Source organism: Aedes aegypti, chromosome 3 (genome assembly GCF_002204515.2).
Source record: "Aedes aegypti strain LVP_AGWG chromosome 3, AaegL5.0 Primary Assembly, whole genome shotgun sequence".
Lineage (NCBI taxonomy): Eukaryota > Metazoa > Arthropoda > Insecta > Diptera > Culicidae > Aedes > Aedes aegypti.
The window spans coordinates 174932328-174950686 of NC_035109.1; the positions used below are offsets into that span (position 1 = coordinate 174932328).

Genomic DNA, 18359 nt, shown 5'->3' on the forward strand with positions numbered 1-18359 from the left:
TTCAATACAAATTGATTTTCTTTTTCTTTAAGTAAAATTCTTTTTTTTATCAAAATTTCGTAAGTGCAACTTTAAAAGAACATCAAAAATAAAATATCACAAAAGATTTAGGTGTGTTAACTTTAATTTGAACCAAATCAATGAGAGAAATTCGAAAACTGGTAAGGTGGGCACTTTATTTTGCCTCTCACTGTATATCTCATGCATTCTTACATAAGAGTCAAATATTGTCCACGTTTTCATTCCACGCTTTTCTCGGGACACCACCACCCAATCGGTTTCACCCTTCCTTTATGTGTCGTTGTCGTCTGGCGCGAGAACTTGCGCCCGTTTTTATGCTCTTCTCTCGCCAGCTCCGGCCGATGGTGGATTCTATTCTTTCCACCATTTGCATTTCACTGGAACACGAATTGGAAACTTCTACCAGTTCCGAACTCGTGTTGTCTGGTGAAACATCTAAGCGAACCGTTCGACCGACGTGTAAAATTAACCAACTGACTGACTCATATTGGTGGTCACTTTCCTTCTTCGGTGTATTGTTCCCCTTGTGTGAAGGAGGAAGTAACCGTTTTGGGTTGGGTTGGGTTAGCAGGTGGAAGGAAAAAGGAAGAAAAACGGTACCCTCGGTGCGTGATTCATATCTTCTAGATTGAAACGTGTTTGGTCGAATTGACAGAAAAAAAGACAGGAAACGTTGCGGCAGACCACCACTGTAAGAGAAATCGCAGGATTGGGCCTGAGGCCATCGAGCAAAGTTCCTTGGATTTCTGTGACCCGGCGCTTAACGTGTGTGTCATCAGATTGCAGCAAAGGATTAGTCGGAGCGAAAAGATAAAGAACGGAAAAGTCGGGCTGTGACCAGTTTCCGGGTGAATCGAGTGTGGAAAAATTTTCGCCCCAAGGATACACCAAGAATCGAAGACGTATCGAGATAAAATCGATTTGTAATGTGATTACGATTTCCGTTCTTTCGCCTTTGCAGTAATATTGGTGTGCATTGTTGAATCGATCCAGTGAAGGATTTTTACTTTCTATTTTTCTAATTCATTTTGTTAGTTTCTTCTTCTGCTGACTGGCCGGATGCGCTGTAGTTGAGTGGAGCCTGTTACGAGGCGAAGAAAAGTGGAAGAATAGGAAAAGTTAAAACAAGGAAAACACAGTGACGAGAAAATCGATTTCACGGATCGTGTGTTTCAGATAATAAAAAAATTACAACACAACTGTGCAGTGACATACAGCTATTTGTGAATAAAGTTTGAAGTGGTTTTGATATAGAATAGCGGAAATGATGTCCCGGTGGCTAGCGGCGTTGGCGATATTCGTCGTAACGTGGAGTACGACGTATCAAGTTCAGGCAAGGATAACCATGTTTTCTCAATGCTAAACCCCATTTATGTATCTAGGACTAGCGAAGTCGCAACATATTTGCTTGCCGAAAAGCTGCATTCATACCTCGCAACCCTTGTAAATGTGGAGCAGTGAAACACCCTCTTGACATTTCGTAGAATGTCTCATGGTGCTCAAGGGGGCATTTCTTCAAAACAATGCGCTATTATTGTGGAACAGCACGGATTATCGATCCGTTCTGCTGGAAACGTCAAAATATCACAACACGGTCCATTATTCTGCATGGAACGTTCTACACCTGCTTGATGGAAGGAAAATAAGAGATGAGACAGAAAACAGTGACCATTATTTTCCTTTCCTGCAAAAATGTCTCTCTTATGGCAACAAGACACGACATTTGACCCTCGTTCTTGACGAAGTGACTTTTGTACAGTTTTTCCGACCCGAGCTCGCTGCGTCATCCTGTGTGAGGGTTGCCAGACGTCTAACTTTTGCATGGGTTTATTCTAATGCTCACGGGAAGGTTGTGCATTCGATGTATATATTTGCGTTTCAGATTATTAAACACGATATTGTATATAAAATATACTGACACGCAGAATATTTTTACAGTGATCTGTGTCTATTTAGGAAAGAAAATCATAACGAAATAAATAAGAAAGACAATTTACACCGTCTTCAGCCAAAGGCTGTACAGACTGGATGGTTACGACGATTAGGCAACGGACAACAAGGAACTCCCAGTAGTTCAGTGATGAATTTCTCGTTAGATGAAAAGTTTCCACCGACTGAAGCGGGAATCGAACCCACATCACGTGGCACAATACGCCTAAAAGACTTCGCCGCTAACCGCAACGGCCACGAAGCCCACAAATGTTAGATGTTCTTAAATATTTTTGCACTTTCTGTCACGATGTTTTTGTAATGTCCAAAATTATAGAACAACATTATTAGTTTCTGGGGTTCAACCTCCTCTCCCCTATGTCAAATTTTTCATATGAAATCTACAAAACATTTGTACAATTTGTCACGCTTTTCTGAAGAAAACAGAAGGAAATGAGCAAAACGAATCGTGCTCTCCAATAAAAAACTTAAGAGATGACATATATGACTACTTAATATGAATTTTGTATGGAATCCAGCAAAAATGTGAGTAAGATTGTTTAAAATTACGTACTTTCTTTTAAGTTGAAATTCTTAAAATGTTTATACGAACTTGAATTTACGGACAAATTTTGAGTCAAATCGGTTTGCTTCTGTCAAATCCAGAGCGACTACTAAATTGCGAGTTTTAACCGCATTCATTATTTTCGTAAAACAATTATTGGTTTTTTTCAACCCCCGTTTCCCTGTGATAAGGTTTTTTGTATGGAAATAAAAATATTTTTTTTGACGCGTAAGAAATCTGAAAAACCCTATTTTCTACAGAACTCCTTATGTAATTAATAGGCGGCCTCTAACGTTTACATTTGATTTTTTTTTGTGGATTTTTAAAAAAATCTAAAACTTTTAAAAGCATGTATGCATATTTAACGATCTACAAGAATTTGTAAACGCTTTTCTCAAAATGTTTTGATCGGTAATTCCAGACTAACATATTATGAAAACAATACGTAGCAAATAAATTCGGTTTCATTACAGCAGTGTTGCCAATTTGATTATTTTCCTTGTGCTTTTGGAATTTTTCTGAAAATGTAGCAATTTTCTCTATTGTGCTTTAAATAAGAACAACTTTATGAAGGCCTTGAAGTTGTTTTCTATATAAAGACTATATTAGTATTTTCGTCAGGATGTACTTTAAACCTAAAAATTCTACTCATTTCAGTTACTTTTACATTTAACCCATATTCGCACCAAAAATTGAACATAAGCCCCGAACGCCCAGCGTCTTATAAATAGAACAGTACTTGTAGTTCCATTATCTTGGCAATGAAAAGGTTTAGAAGAAAACTGGGTTCTGCAAATTGGTGAATGTTTAAATTCAGAATTCACTCACCAGGTGACGTGCCAATCAAAGTTGCATGAGAAAGCAATATCTGAAATAGATTTTCGGCGTACAAAAAACCTGAAACCTCATTAGTTTGCAAATCACTTTAAAGATGACGCTAGTGGGAACACATTTTATTTGCTAATACCACAGTCTAGTGATGAGATTTAAGGGTGGTGTCTTCGACAAAGTTGATCAACTATATGAGACCTGTTCGCTTGAAACTTTATTAGTTCGGAAAGCACTCCCGAGATGGTATTAGTTGGCAAAGATTTTATTTGGTCTTATCTCAGTCCAGTGAAGAGATACAAAGTAGGTGTTTTTGACAGAGTTGTTCAACTAAATGAGACCTCTTCGCTTAAAACCTTATTTGTTTGGAAATCAGTCTCGAGATGGCGCTAGTGGGTAAACATTTAATTAGCTTATATCTCTGTTCAGTGATGACACATAAAGTAGGTGTCTTTGACAAATCTAATCAGCTGAATGCGACTTATTCGCCCGAAACCTTACTATTTAGAATATCACTCCCAAAATTACACAAATGAGCAAACATAGCATTTGGCTATGTATTTAGTTATTGGATACAAAGTTGAACAACTTATTGAGACTAATTCACCTTAAACAAATTTTGTGTCGACAGAGTTAATCAAATAAATGAGACCTATTGTCTAAAAACTTATTGGTTAAAAAAAGGAGGAAAATGTTTTATGCGCTTATATCTAAGTCCAATGATTAGATACTAAGCTGGTGTCTTCGACAAAGTTGAACAACTAAATGAGATCTAATAGGCTAAAATCATATTAGTTCTTAAATTGCTCCCTGAATGGCACTAGCCGCAAATATTTTGTTCGCCACTATTAATGTTAAGTGATGAGTAGGGAGAATGGAAATTCGCGGCAAAATTTTGGAAATTTCGCGTCTGACCAAGGCGATTAATTCAAAATTTCGCGGCTTTGTCGCGGTCCCATACTTTTGGCGAATTTAACCAAAAATTCACATTTTCGATGAAAATAGCGTGTATATGTGCAAATTTCTAGGAATTTAATTAAATACAGTCTTTATTTTACGAATTAAGGAGATGAGTTTAATTTATCAGAGTCATAATATAAAACTCAGGTAGCCAACCAAAAAGACATCCAAGTTAGAACTTCGGAATTTTAAATAAATATACCATTTTTATCAGCAAAAAAAAAACTGGAATTCACTGTGATTTTCATAAAACTTCTCCAAATTTGACTAATTTCGCGGCATTTCACGGGATTTCTCAAATTTCGCGGTGAAGGCTAAATTTTGCGGAATTCGCGGCTTCCGCGAAATCGCGAATTTCCATTGTCCCTAGTGATGAGAAATAAATATGGTGTCTGTGGGAAAGTTGACCTTTTCCGCTATAAACTTATTAGTTGAGAATTGACTCTATGTGTGAAACGGGGGTGACCCATTTCGCATAAAGACGTTTCGTATAAGGACGTTTCACATACGGACGTTTGGCATAATGGACGTTTCGCATAATGTAGTTTTATACAAGAACAGGTAGCATTTTAAAGAAGGCATATAATTCTGATTATGCCAAATGTTCGTATGTGAAACGTCCTTATGCGAAATGTCCCACCCCCGTGTGAAACATCAAGGAATCGCTAAATCAGAAATTAGTCCGTCTTGACTAAAACAATGAATACCTACTGTCGAGTTGGGCAACAATATGCTCTTTTTGGGTGCATGTAACCTCGTTAAATCTTTTGTATGAACCATGAACTATTTTGAAAGCTAGCAACACATGCTTTTTTAGCCGTCAAATATGGAAAAAGAAAAGCAACACATGCTTTTTTAGCCGTCAAATAAGGAAAATGGTAATTTTATGAACACGAAAGTGCTACAGAACGACAAGTATGCATTATTGATACAGTGACTCCAACGTGATAGACGTGAGATGTTGACTACAGATATTCAAGAATATTCAGAAGCAGCTGACAGTAAAATCACGTCTGTGAAGCATAGATGGAGTCAAAATATTGGACTGTCGTTGGACTGAAGAAAACACTTTTGTTTGGCATCAATGAAAATAATATCAAATATATGTTTGGATCGTTATCAAACACTAGCCACTTTGCGTGTTAATAATTTGAATGACTAAAAATAGTATGATAAAAATGTTATCACTTGGTAATATCTCTTTGAAGACTTATATGAAAGCTTACAGAACTGATAATTTCCTAAATGATAATATTTTCAGGTGTGATTTTGCTTCACTTTTGGTATGGCGTTGTCCACAAATAACGTAACGCTTGAAAAGTGAGGAAGGAGGATTGTTGTTGGTGGTTGATAGAGCTATGACTCACACAAAATTTTGAAAATGTTCATGCAAAAAGTGTTACGGAGGGAGAAGGGGGTCGAAAATTTCCAATTTTAGCGTTACGTTATAATTGGATACTGCTTATCAAGTGTGTGGGTGTGTATGATGATAAATTTATGAATATGTAAGTATGCATGTCTATGTATTACTCACGAGACAAAGCAAACAATGGGCTACATGTATGGCCTGATTCGCTACTCGCCACATAGTAACGCACATGCACTAGTGTCTATGCACGAAAAATCGCTAAAAGGTAACGCGAAAATATTTGTACGGAACCGGAATAACAAAACAAATTCCTCGCAAGTATCAGAGTGCTGATTTACTCGCATCTGTCGTGCTCGCGAGTAAACAAAGCTAAAGTGATTCATGGTCGTGTTCGGAGCTGTTCAGTGTCCATTGCGCTTTTGAAAAAAAAAAACTATTTCCCCTCTCAGATTTATGGTTTTTAAAGGTTCTTGTCTTCAAGATGATAGTTTACTGTGGATTTGATAGATATACAATTGATTTGTCTGTCAAAACCAAATTAAATCACATCTTGTTGTTGTTTTAAAGTAACTAGATATTGACTACACACTTTTAAGATTTTTTTTGGATCCCCTCTATAGAAATGATTATTTTAAGAAAAAAGGTTTGATTAATGAAAATCGACAATCAATGACAAATACGGAGCCAAATTTCAATTTCTAGATACCTTGGGCGTTAATGGGTTAAACATATTCCCTAAATAAATTAACGAAAATTGTTATTATCAATTTAAGAAACCTTTTTGCTCCAAAAATCACTAGATTTTTTTTAGGAGGCTTCTTATTGATGATGTTTTTGAAAAATAAGCTCGTTTAAAAAATTAAACATAAAGATTGTCGAGTTTTTCAGCCTTACTCGTGTGAAATTTAATTTATATGCATTTTGAATTTAAAAGATGTAGCATGCACAAGGTGTCCACTTCATAAAATTAACAATCCATATGTTTACTAATGCGTTCATGGGTCCTCTAGTGACGTAGCGGTAATGCGCCCCATCTAGTTGATTGGAAGTTATGAGTTTGATTCTCATCGAGTAGATGTGTGACTTTTTTGCTAATTTTATTTCAATTTGTCCATTTAACCCAAATGCCAAATTATATGCTATGTCCAGATTTTCGGTAGTTATTATAATTTTTTACTATTCTAAGTCGATATACAAGCATTTAATTTATAATGACCTTTTTTTCGTAAAATTATGAATTTTAACAACTACCGAAAAGCTAAACATTACATATAGTTTGCAATTGGATTAAATGGACAAATTGATGTGAAGTTTTGCGAAAAATTTACACGTCTTCTCAGTGAGAATCGAACTCACGACTCCCTGATCTCTAGTTAGGGCGCGCCATGAGAGGACTCATGAACGCAGAATTTAACCTGAATTCGATTTCAGCTCAATAATCACGTGGCCCTTTTTCGCAAAGTGCACCTCTTTCTTTGGGGGGGAACAATTGTTACTAACGGAAAACAGCATTGGAATAAATTTAATATCGTCAGATTCTTTTTCTATGATAGCTTGATATTGGGAGAATATGAAATATTCAAATTGTTATATGTATAGACATCGAATGAGAATCGAGCATTTTAAGCAACATATTTATTTAATATTTTAAATAATTTTTCAATATTTGAATATTCAATATTTCAATATTCAGTATTATGGTTCTACCGATTAGCCATAAATAAAATCGGTTTAAATTCCGAGCTGTAAAAACTCTCAAAGGGCACTTAACTTAAATGCGGGGTATAGTAGGAACAGTTAAGATATACCATAATTTCAGACTTTGCTTCTACTTATAAGTAGGGACGATGGAAATTCGCGGCAAAATAATTGAAATTTCGTGGGTGACTAGAACGATAAAATAAAAATTTCGCGACTTTATCGCGGTCACATACTTTTCACTAAATTTTTCACAAAAATAAATGATTTCAGTGAAATTAATTTTTCAGTCTGTAAATTTTTCATTAATTACAGTTCTTGTTTTACAGATTGAAATGACATGTGTATTAGAGCCTGCTTATCAACTTATGACTACTTCCACAGTTGTTAACTGAGAGATTTCTTTGACGAATGACAAGTTTTGAATTCGTATATCAACTGGCAAGCACGACGATACTCTATAAAGTAGTGTGTGGTCCTTTGATTTCGTTACATATTTGTGACACATTCGCTTCATAAATGATGAAATTTAGACCAATAATCACGTTTTGTGAATGCAATAAGATATTCTTGTTCAGTTGATGAATAACAACTGGTGAGCTCGTTTCATGCTTATGATAACACATTTTTATCGTGGAAATGTTACGTGTATGTATTTCGTCGATGTTAATGCTTATTACTGTTTCATATAATTTTAGCGTACACATACTTTTTTTTTCGTCATTACTAATAATTTGATTGATTCGACATTGTGTAGTTATGTCGACATACCCTGTTAATCTTCCACCAATATATTTTCACCGCGGAACCAATATGTGAAACGAGTTTGAAGTAAGAGTAATAATTTTCCTTTCTATTCATAGATCACATCACCTACCAAAGGTGACTCTCAGATCTGTTTCCTACCTCATTAATTAACACCCTTCCCTTGGTGATTGTGGATAATCAGAGGTATTCTCGGTATCTAGAAGCAACGATCATTACACCCTAACATTCCGTCCCCATCCAAGCTGACTGTTAGGAATTGGCCGATACCGTTATTGATCAATAATGTGAGATCTGCTAAAATGTTCACTCCGAAAGTAAGCAGAAAGTTCTGCTTCTTATTCATTTGGATCGAAATGTAATTCTTACCAGCTCCGATCAATTACGGAGCAGCAACTATTGACATGTACAGTCAGTCTATGCTGTAGTATGCACAAAGATACACTTTACCCTGGGAAGTTGAACTCAAAACAATAACTTTATGTTATTAACTGGTTCACATTTACTAAACATGATGTATCTTCACGGAACAGAACATGAGATTCTTTTTCTCAGTAAACTAATCTGCAATGCTCTCAACATGGCTGTGTATTCTTAGCAATGGAAAAACTCAAAACATCAGTAATGCTTGTTGTCAACACTGACGTTTTTAAAAAAATATGTACAGTAAACAGCTTGTTTGTTATTATTTATTTAGTTGATGTTACATCAATTAATTTGATAAAACCTCGTTAACAATGTTACGCCAATTTACTCGGTCCATGGCTGTGTCTCTCCAACTTCGATTTTGGCCCACGTTCTCCAGATCTTGTTGCTCCTGATCAAGCCACCTCGCTCGCTGTGCTCCTCGCCTTCTTGTGCCAACCGGATTCGACGCGAACACCATCTTTGCAGGATTGTTGTCCGGTAGTCTTGCAACATGTCCTGCCCAGCGCACCCTTCCGGCTTTCGCAACCTTCTGGATACTGGGTTCGCCGTAGAGCCTAGCGAGCTCGTGGTACATTCTCCGCCGCCACACACCGTTTTCCTGTACTCCGCCAAAGATCTTCCTAAGCACCCTTCGTTCGAACACTCCAAGTGCTTGCAGGTCCTCTTCCAGCATGGTCCATGCTTCATGTCCATAGAGGACTACCGGTCTTATAAGCGTTTTGTACATGGTACATTTGGTGCGAGGGTGAATCTTTCTCGACCGCAGCTTCTTCTGGAGCCCATAGTAGGCGCGACTTCCACTGATGATGCGTCTCCGTATTTCACGACTAACGTTGTTATCAGCCGTTAACAAGGATCCGAGGTAGACGAACTCATCAACCACCTCAAAAGTATCCCCGTCTATCGTAACACTGCTTCCCAGGCGGGCTCTGTCGCGCTCGGTTCCGCCTATCAGCATGTACTTTGTTTTTGACGCATTCACCACCAGTCCAACTTTTGCTGCCTCGCGTTTCAGGCGGGTGTACACGTCTGCCACCGTTCCAAATGTTCTGCCGACAATATCCATATCATCCGCGAAGCAAACAAATTGGCTGGATCTTGTGAAAATCGTACCTCGGTTATTGAACCCGGCTCTCCGCATGACACCTTCTAGCGTGATGTTGAACAGCAGGCACGAAAGTCCATCACCCTGTCGAAGTCCCAGGCGGGATTCGAACGAACTGGAATGTTCGCCCGAAATCTTCACGCTATTCTGCACACCGTCCATCATTGCTCTTATTAGTCTTGTGAGCTTCCCGGGAAAGCTGTACTCGTCCATGATTTTCCATAGCTCTTCGCGGTCGATGCTATCATAAGCCGCTTAGAAATCGATGAACAAGTGATGCGTTGGGACTTGGTATTCACGGCATTTGTGGAGGATTTACAGTGAAGATTTGGTCCGTTGTCGAGCGGCCGTTGATGAAACCAGCTTGATAACTTCCCACAAACTCATTTGTTATTGGTGATAGACGACGGAAGATAATCTGGGATAGCACTTTGTAGGCGGCATTCAGGATAGTGATCGCACGATAGTTTTCACATTCCAGTTTGTCGCCCTTCTTGTAGATGGGACATATGACCCCTTGCTTCCACTCCTCAGGCAGCTGTTCCGTTTCCCAGATTCTGACGATCAGCCGGTGCAGACAGGCTGCCAACCTCTCCGGGCCCATTTTGATGAGTTCAGCTCCAATACCATCCTTACCAGCGGCCTTGTTATTCTTGAGCTGGTTAATGGCATCCTTAACTTCCCTCAATGTGGGGGCAGGTTGGTTTCCTTCATCCGCCGTGCTGACATAGCCACTTCCTCCGCTGTCGTGACCCTCGGCGCCTGTGTTCTCCGTGCCATTCAGGTGTTCATCGTAGTACTGCTTCCACCTTTCAATCACCTCACGTCCGTCCGTCAAGATGCTTCCGTCTTTATCCCTACACATTTCGGCTCGCGTCACGAAGCCTTTTCGGGATGCGTTAAGCTTCTCGTAGAACTTTCGCGTTTCTTGTGAACGATGCAGCTGTTCCATTTCTTCACATTCCGCTTCTTCCAGGCAGCGCTTTTTGTCCCGGAATAGGCGGGTTTGCTGCTTTCGTTTTCTTTTATATCGCTCCACGTTTTGTCGCGCTGCATCCTTCTCCTCCAAAACCTGCCTGCATTCTTCGTCGAACCAATCGTCACATGTCCTCCTTTCCACGTACCCGACGATGCTCTCGGCTGCGTTGTTGATGGCTGCTTTTATGTTGCTCCAGCAGTCCTCAAGAGGGGCTTCGTCAAGCTCGCCCTCTTCCGGCAACGCTACCTCGAGATGCTGCGCGTATGCGGCAGCGACGTTCGGTTGGGCCAGTCGCGCTAGGTTATACCGAGGCGGGCGTCGATACCGTACATTGTTAATGACGGATAGTTTTTGGCGCAGTTTCACCATCACCAGGTAGTGGTCGGAGTCAATGTTAGCGCCACGATAGGTTCTGACGTCGGTAATATCGGAGAAGTGCCGTCCATCGATCAAAACGTGGTCGATTTGTGATTCCGTCTGCAGTGGTGATCTCCAGGTGTATCGATACGGGAGGCTGTGCTGGAAGTAGGTGCTGCAAATGGCCATGTTCTTGGAGGCGGCAAAATCTATCAGTCGAAGGCCGTTCTCGTTCGTCAGCCGGTGGGCGCTGAAATTTCCAATCGTCGGTCTGAACTCCTCCTCCTGGCCAACCTGAGCGTTTAAGTCTCCTATGATGATCTTGACGTCGTGGCTTGGGCAGCGGTCGTACCCGCGTTCGAGCTGCGCGTAAAATGCGTCCTTGTCATCATCAGTGCTTCCGGAGTGAGGGCTATGCACATTTATGATGCTGAAGTTGAAGAATCGGCCTTTGAGCCTCAACTTGCACATTCTTTCGTTGATCGGCCACCACCCGATCACGCGCCTCTGCATATCACCCATCACTATAAAAGCTGTTCCCAGCTCACGTGTGTTGGTATGATCACCTCTAAATGTTCGCACCATCGAACCTGTCCAGCACACCTCCTGCAGCGCTACGATGTCGAAACCGCGGATCTTCAGTACATCGGAGAGTATGCGTGTGCTTCCGATGAAGTTGAGAGATTTGCAGTTCCACGTACCGAGTTTCCAATCGCTAGTCCATTTTCGTCGCTGTGGTCTTTGCCGATTGTTCCGGTCCGTATTCTCTCGTTGACGTTCCTGTGCTAGTGTATTTTTACGGCTGGCTTGCAGGGCCTGACACCAACCCCCTAGATTTCCGGAGGACCATTCCCCCTAAATGTTCGGAGGGCCATAGTGCGCAGTTTAGCTTAGAGTCCTTCTCTGGCACTCGGACGATGATCAGCCGCCCCTGACATGGGGAACAGACGCTGTTGTGAGCCGCTCCTAACATGGAGTACAGACGCTCAAGGTTCGCAGAAGCAAACCCCCCTTCCCTGTCAGCATACGACCAAAGTTCCCACCGGGGGTTGGTTACCCGATCTTCCCCAAGGTTACTCGTACCCCGGCCAGTACCACGAGGAGGTAGGGATAGGAGTTGCTTGTTTGTATTAGTAATAAAAAAACAATTCCTACAAGTAACTGGTAGTTAACTTCATAGTACGCGATTTTTTGTTAGAATTTGAAATTTTCGTAGAAATTTTTGAATCACGAAATTCGTAGGAATTCTAAGATCCTGGATTTCTGTCAAAATTCTAGGAATTTCTTTGTCTTAGACATCGGAAACTTAGAACTTTTATCTGAATGTAAAAAACACCGCTGAATACCTAATGATTTCTACCGAAAACCATTGATTTCAACCAAAATTCCAATGAATCTTACCAAAAATCAGCAATTGTAATGAGAAAAAATTCTTTATTCCATGAGTTCTAGGGATACTTCCAAAATTTTCAAAGTTCTGCCGGAATACCGAGAATACCATATAAATGCCTGATTTTGAATACCTTCTTTTTACTACAAACTGCGTAATGTCCTATCTGCGATAAAACCTGCTTCTCAGCTTTTCTTTCTTATGAGAATTTCCACATAAATTAACTGAGAGCTTTATTTTCAACTGTGACAAGCTTGAAGTAAAGGGGGTCCGTAGTCTTGAGGTTACGCTTTCGCTTCATAAGCGGATGATCATGGGTTCGATTCCCAGCCCCTCCACAAAAAAAAACTGTCCAGCCGCCAGAAGACGCCGCATGGATAACCGTGCTTTGGGGAGCACATGACACATGGACTATAAGCCCTTGCATGCTATAAAACGTTAGACTTTTACTGTGGGCCCTATTTTCAAGCTCCCAGTTAGAGAGAGCAAGATAGCACCAACACACGGCTCACAGTTAAAGTCAAAAGAACATAGGAATTACTCTGTACGTGCTACAGAGGCTCATGGCTTATATGGAAATTGATTGGACTAAGAGCAGAGCACTCTCCTATCTGCTCGGTGTGAGAGTTAAACATAAAAAAGGAACTGCACAGATTGCCTTCCAAATAAACATAAGGAAAAAGAAGCACGAAGTACTCTTTGTTCTGAGAAGTAGAGAAAATTTTCAATCCGGAAGTTCCTCTATCGGCGGGGTTCGATCCCATGACCATCAGCATGATCTTGATTAATAGCTATTCACCGTTCCAGATAAATGCACACCTGTATATACTGCACTAAAACCCCACAGAATCTTGGGATTCACGAAATTCTACCATAATTTCACTAGAATTTTGAAAATCGTACTGGAATCTCAAGAATCAAGATCTTGTCTGAGCGTCCATTTTTCATACCTGCAAAAAAGAAACTCGACCAGTGGATTACAGGACAGAGTTGTAAAATATTTTGTTACTCAGTTAGCGCTTTTTTCGAACATAATATGTTATAATTTTGACTGGTTAGTAGATAAAATAATAAAAAATATTACATAATTTCCACTAGACTGAACAAATTTGAAACAAAATATGTTAATTTTACTAAACTGTAAATCATCATGTTTAACATATAACGAAAATATAACTATTCTTGTCAGTTTTCATAAGCGATTTGTTTCAATTTAAAAAAAAAAAGTTTTATAATTATGTTTTAAATTGGAACAAATTTTGAAACAGATTTTGTTATTACCATGACCCCACAGTTATGGATAAAATAGTGTTGAGTCCAACGTATAAAATTAAATAAATCGACATGGAAAACGTAAATTTTTTATTTAAAAGCATGAATTGAATCGTTTCAAATTGGAACTTCGGTTAGTAAACTGTTTTGAGTGTAATATTTTAATAGGATTGAAAAAAAAATAAAAATTTTATATTATGGATGAAACCGTGACATATTACGGATCAGTGCGTAAAATAAATAGATTTTTAACTCAATGCATCGCATATTATTGCAAAAAATAGCAGTGTTAGAGCTGGAAACAAGGGTAAAATGCCTTTTTTTATGATACTGCATTGTAGTAACTGAGACATGAACTGTTTTCGCTCCACACCAAGTTTTCCTCCCATTTTTATCTGCTAAAAAATCAAATTTACAAACTTTTATGTTTTATTAGTTTTATCCTTAGAGCTATTGCATGAAAATGTCGAATCCAATGCTTAAAATGGCAGAAATCTACATTCTTTGGAAGTGATCCATTATCCATTGAACAATCATTTCCTGGTTCATATTATGGATCACTAGTTAGAAGTGCTAATATTCGGTATTTAGAATCAACAATCCAGAAAAATGTTTTCCAAAGATGGATTCATACTAAATCGAAGCGAACGAGCATGTTCTATGCTATAAGGTACCATGGGGTAAGTGGATACAGAAAAATCAATAGTCAACTTCATTGTTATGTACAGCTAACGTGAATAATGTAATTCAAACTTTTTTCTGTGGATACCAAATGAGGGACTAATATAGTTCAAATCATCGAATATTTCGATTTTTCTGATTTTTGTGTATTGAGTATGAGGGACTTGAAAATTTGCGCCAAATGATCCACTTGTCTCACCATGGTGGGGTAAGTGGATCACCAATTGCAAAAATCTGTTCTTGAAACAAATGGGATGTTATTATGTATAGTAGGAATGATACTACTCTCGTTCTTGTTATTAATGCTAGTAATGGTACATTTCAATACTTTTAAATTAAAAAGCATCTTTTTTTAATCAAAATATATTGCAAAATATGTATACATTAGTTTACACTGATTCGAACAACAAAAAAAATATTGTAACTAGAATATTTTGGAGAAAATTCATCCATTTATGTACAAATGTTATACAGAAGCATTGTAGGATTATTCCTAACAATGTTTTCAAAAAATACTCATAGTTTGAAATTATTGATTACTTTTATTTATTTGAATAACAAACTGAAATCTTTTTATTCTATTTATGAATATGTCATAAATATTGCATATGATCAAATAAGGTACGATAATGTGCTTTCAATTGGAGAATTAGTATATTTTGCTCTTTTACCACTCAGCATTTAGCTCTTTCCCGATTTTGCGTTCCCGATCTAAATGCAGCATGTGGCTGACAAAATCGGGACATCACTGTATTTCCAATATCAGTTAACCAATGTTCAAAATCGTTATTTTGAAAAAAAAAAAAATGTTTTCAGACTTTAAACATTATTGATATTTCTTACGGCTGGTACATACTTAATGAAATTATTGACCATAGTTTCTTGATTTCAAAGGGTTCAAAGGGAATAACGATTTCTAGAAATCGTTAGATTTTCGCATTGCCTTGGAAAAATTTGGAATGTTCTGATAATCGTTATATTCGATGATATTTGAAAAACTAAAAAACAATATTAATCTTTGTAATCTTTCAATAAATTTCACTGATTTGATGAATAACCCCAAGGATCGAATGTGTTCAGCTGCAGCCCCAGCGCTTATAAATAGAATTGGTTTCTTCCTTCTTCTACGTCATGTTTGGCATCACTCTCCGATCCAAGAGGCGCATATTTATTTTATTTCGTTGGGCTTCATTGTTTGCTGTTTGTTCTAAGCCTTACTTTCTGCAGTTTTTTTTTCAACGGTAGTCGGTAACAGCGGCTGTCACTAACGATGACGGTTGACCCCGCTTTTTATATTATGAGTTAGTGTATGTGGGAGGGAGTCCTAGATAAGATGCATCGTAGCAGAAAATATTATTAGTATTTTGATCTAATAGTTTTGTCTCTGCATATGGCTTATGCGAAAATGGTAAATTTGGCAAAGAAATCTCTCAGTTTATAACTGTTGAAGTGCTCTCAGAACACTTAGTTGAGAAGCATACTATGTTTCGTTATGTTAAGAAGAAAAATAAAAAGTTGAAGATGAAAATGAAGAAGAATGAAATCCGAAGATGTAGTAGAAGAAAAATAAGCAGCAGAAGACAGAGTGCCTTTGTACTTGCCCGATATCAATGCAAAATCAACTGACGAAAAAAGCTCTCAATTAATAAGTGTGGAAGTGCTCAGAGAGCACAAATCATAGTACTGTAGTAGACTTTGTCCCAGTTAGCCAGTTACATCACAAAAAAGATGACAAACTTGATTGACACTTGAAACATTTGGGTTTCGATCAGACAAAAAAAGGAAACCCGTTCATGACGCATTTTGCAACGTCTGCCCATGCACGGCATGAATATTCTCCAATTGGTATGAGTAAGTGGGAAAAGCCCCAACAGATGGAAAATCGATATCGACCTTATCTTTGTGTGTTGATACCTTTATTCGTGTTACACACGAGTGGAGAAACACAAAAGCAGACGGGAAGGAAAACAAATTACACTTACACCACCGCACATACACAGGGGAGGACGGTTTTCCTTGGACCTACACAGCTGCGCTCTCGGATGTCTCTATACAGCGGGCAGGGCACGACACGGCAAGGTTGGAATGAATAACGAACGGCAAAAGGTTTTTCGCAGTTTGAGAAAATGAAAACGCTCCATAGAAAATCACAAACTGCTCCATGCTAGATGGAGCTATTTACCGTTACAATTTATGTCATGTTTCACCACCACCATGCATCCACTATGCGAGTAACTGACAAGAAATTGAAGTTCTGTTTGTCGATGTCATGAAACATCGACTTATTGCGGTGTAACTGTACATATAATGCTAATATTATTAGCATATATTTCATAGTACGCGATTTTTTGTAAGAATTTGAAATTTTCGTAAAAAGTTTTGAATCACGATATTCGTAGGAATTCTAAGATCCCGGTTCAGAATGTCTATGAAAATTCTGAATTTTCGGATTTCTGTTCAAATTCTAGAAATTTCTATTTCATTCAAGAATTCTTGGGAAAATGTTCAAATTTAATTAAAAGTTGCAGGATTCTTTGGAAATTAATGGGATTTTGGAATCTAGTGGAAACATGTGAGTTTTCGATTAAAAACTTGACTTCTTGAAATTTTAGTGAAATTTCTGAAAATTCTGGTACGAAACTTTGAAAAAAAACAATGGTTATAATAGAAATCCCAAAGATTACCATAAATTGCGAAATTTTATCTGAAACTAAGAACTTTTATCTGCATGTAAAAAAACACCGCTGAATACCTAATGATTTCTACCGAAAACCATTGATTTCAACCAGAATTCTAATTAATCTTACCAAAAATCAGCAATTTTAATGAGAAAAAATTCTTTATTCCATGAGTTCTAGGGATACTTCCAAAGTACCGCCGGAATACCGAGAATACCATATAAATGCGTGATTTTGAATACCTTCTCTTACTACTTGTAGCGTAATGTCCTATCTGCGATTAAACCTGCTTCTCAGCTTCTCTTTCTTATGAGAAATTCCACAAAAAATAACTGAGAGCTTTATTTTCAACTGTGACAAGCTTGAAGATTGAAGGGGGTTCGTAGCCTTGAGGTTACGCTTTCGCTTCATAAGCGAACGGTCATGGGTTCGATTCCCAGCCCCTCCACAAAAAAACTGTCCTGCCACCAGAAGACGCCGCATGGATGACCGTTCTTTTGGGAGCACATCCACCCTCCGTCAGTATCAGATGGTGACTGAGACAAACTGACCCTCTTCGAATGCAGCTAGCATTAAATGACTCAGGAACACGGCAAAATGAACTTCCACAAGAGCAATGGACTATAAGCTCTTGCATGCTATAAAACGTTAGACTTATACTGTGGGCCCTGTTTTCAAGCTCCCAGTTAGAGAGAGCGAGATAGCACCAACACACGGCGCACAGTCAAAGTCAAAAAAACATAGGAATTACTCTGTACGTGCTACAGAGGCTCATGGCTTATATGGAAATTGATTGGACTAAGAGCAGAGCACTCTCCCATCTGCTTGGTGTGAGAGTAAAACATAAAAAAAAAGTAACAGCACAGATTGCCTTCCAAAAAAAGAAGCACGAAGTACTCTTTGCTCTGAGAAGTAGAGAAAATTTCCAATCCGGAAGTTCCTCTATCGGCGGGGTTCGATCCCATGACCATCAGCATGATCTTGATTAATAGCTATTCACCGTTCCAGATAAATGCACACCTGTATATACTGCACTAAAACCCCACAGAAATCTTAGGATTCACGAAATTCTACCATAATTTGACTAGAATTTTGAAAATCGTACTGGAATCTCATGAATCAAGATCTTGGCTGAGCGTCCATTTTTCATACCTGCAAAAAAGAAACTCGACCAGTGGATTACAGGACTGAGTTGTAAAAAATTTTGTTACTCAGTTAGCGCTTTTTTCGAACAAAATATGTTATAATTTGGACTGGTTAGTAGGTAAAATAATAAAAATTATTACATAATTTCCTCTAGACTGAACAAATTTGAAACAAAATATGTTAATTT

The 18359-nt window shown here is 38.4% G+C and overlaps 1 protein-coding gene across 8 annotated transcripts in view; it reads left to right on the forward strand.

Annotated features, from left to right (window-relative positions):
• Positions 1 to 407: 407 nt before the first annotated feature.
• Positions 408 to 18359, forward strand: part of LOC5567168 (beta-amyloid-like protein) — a 319312-nt gene continuing 301360 nt past the window's right edge. For 5 of the 8 annotated variants that reach the window (XM_021854046.1, XM_021854052.1, XM_021854053.1 and 2 more), the window contains exon 1: positions 408 to 1354. In XM_021854046.1, the coding sequence (XP_021709738.1) occupies positions 1286 to 1354 (69 nt within the window). In that variant the 5' untranslated portion in view covers positions 408 to 1285. The remainder of the gene's footprint in view (positions 1355 to 18359) is intronic. The other 3 variants (XM_021854047.1, XM_021854049.1, XM_021854050.1) reach the window with 3 other exon arrangements.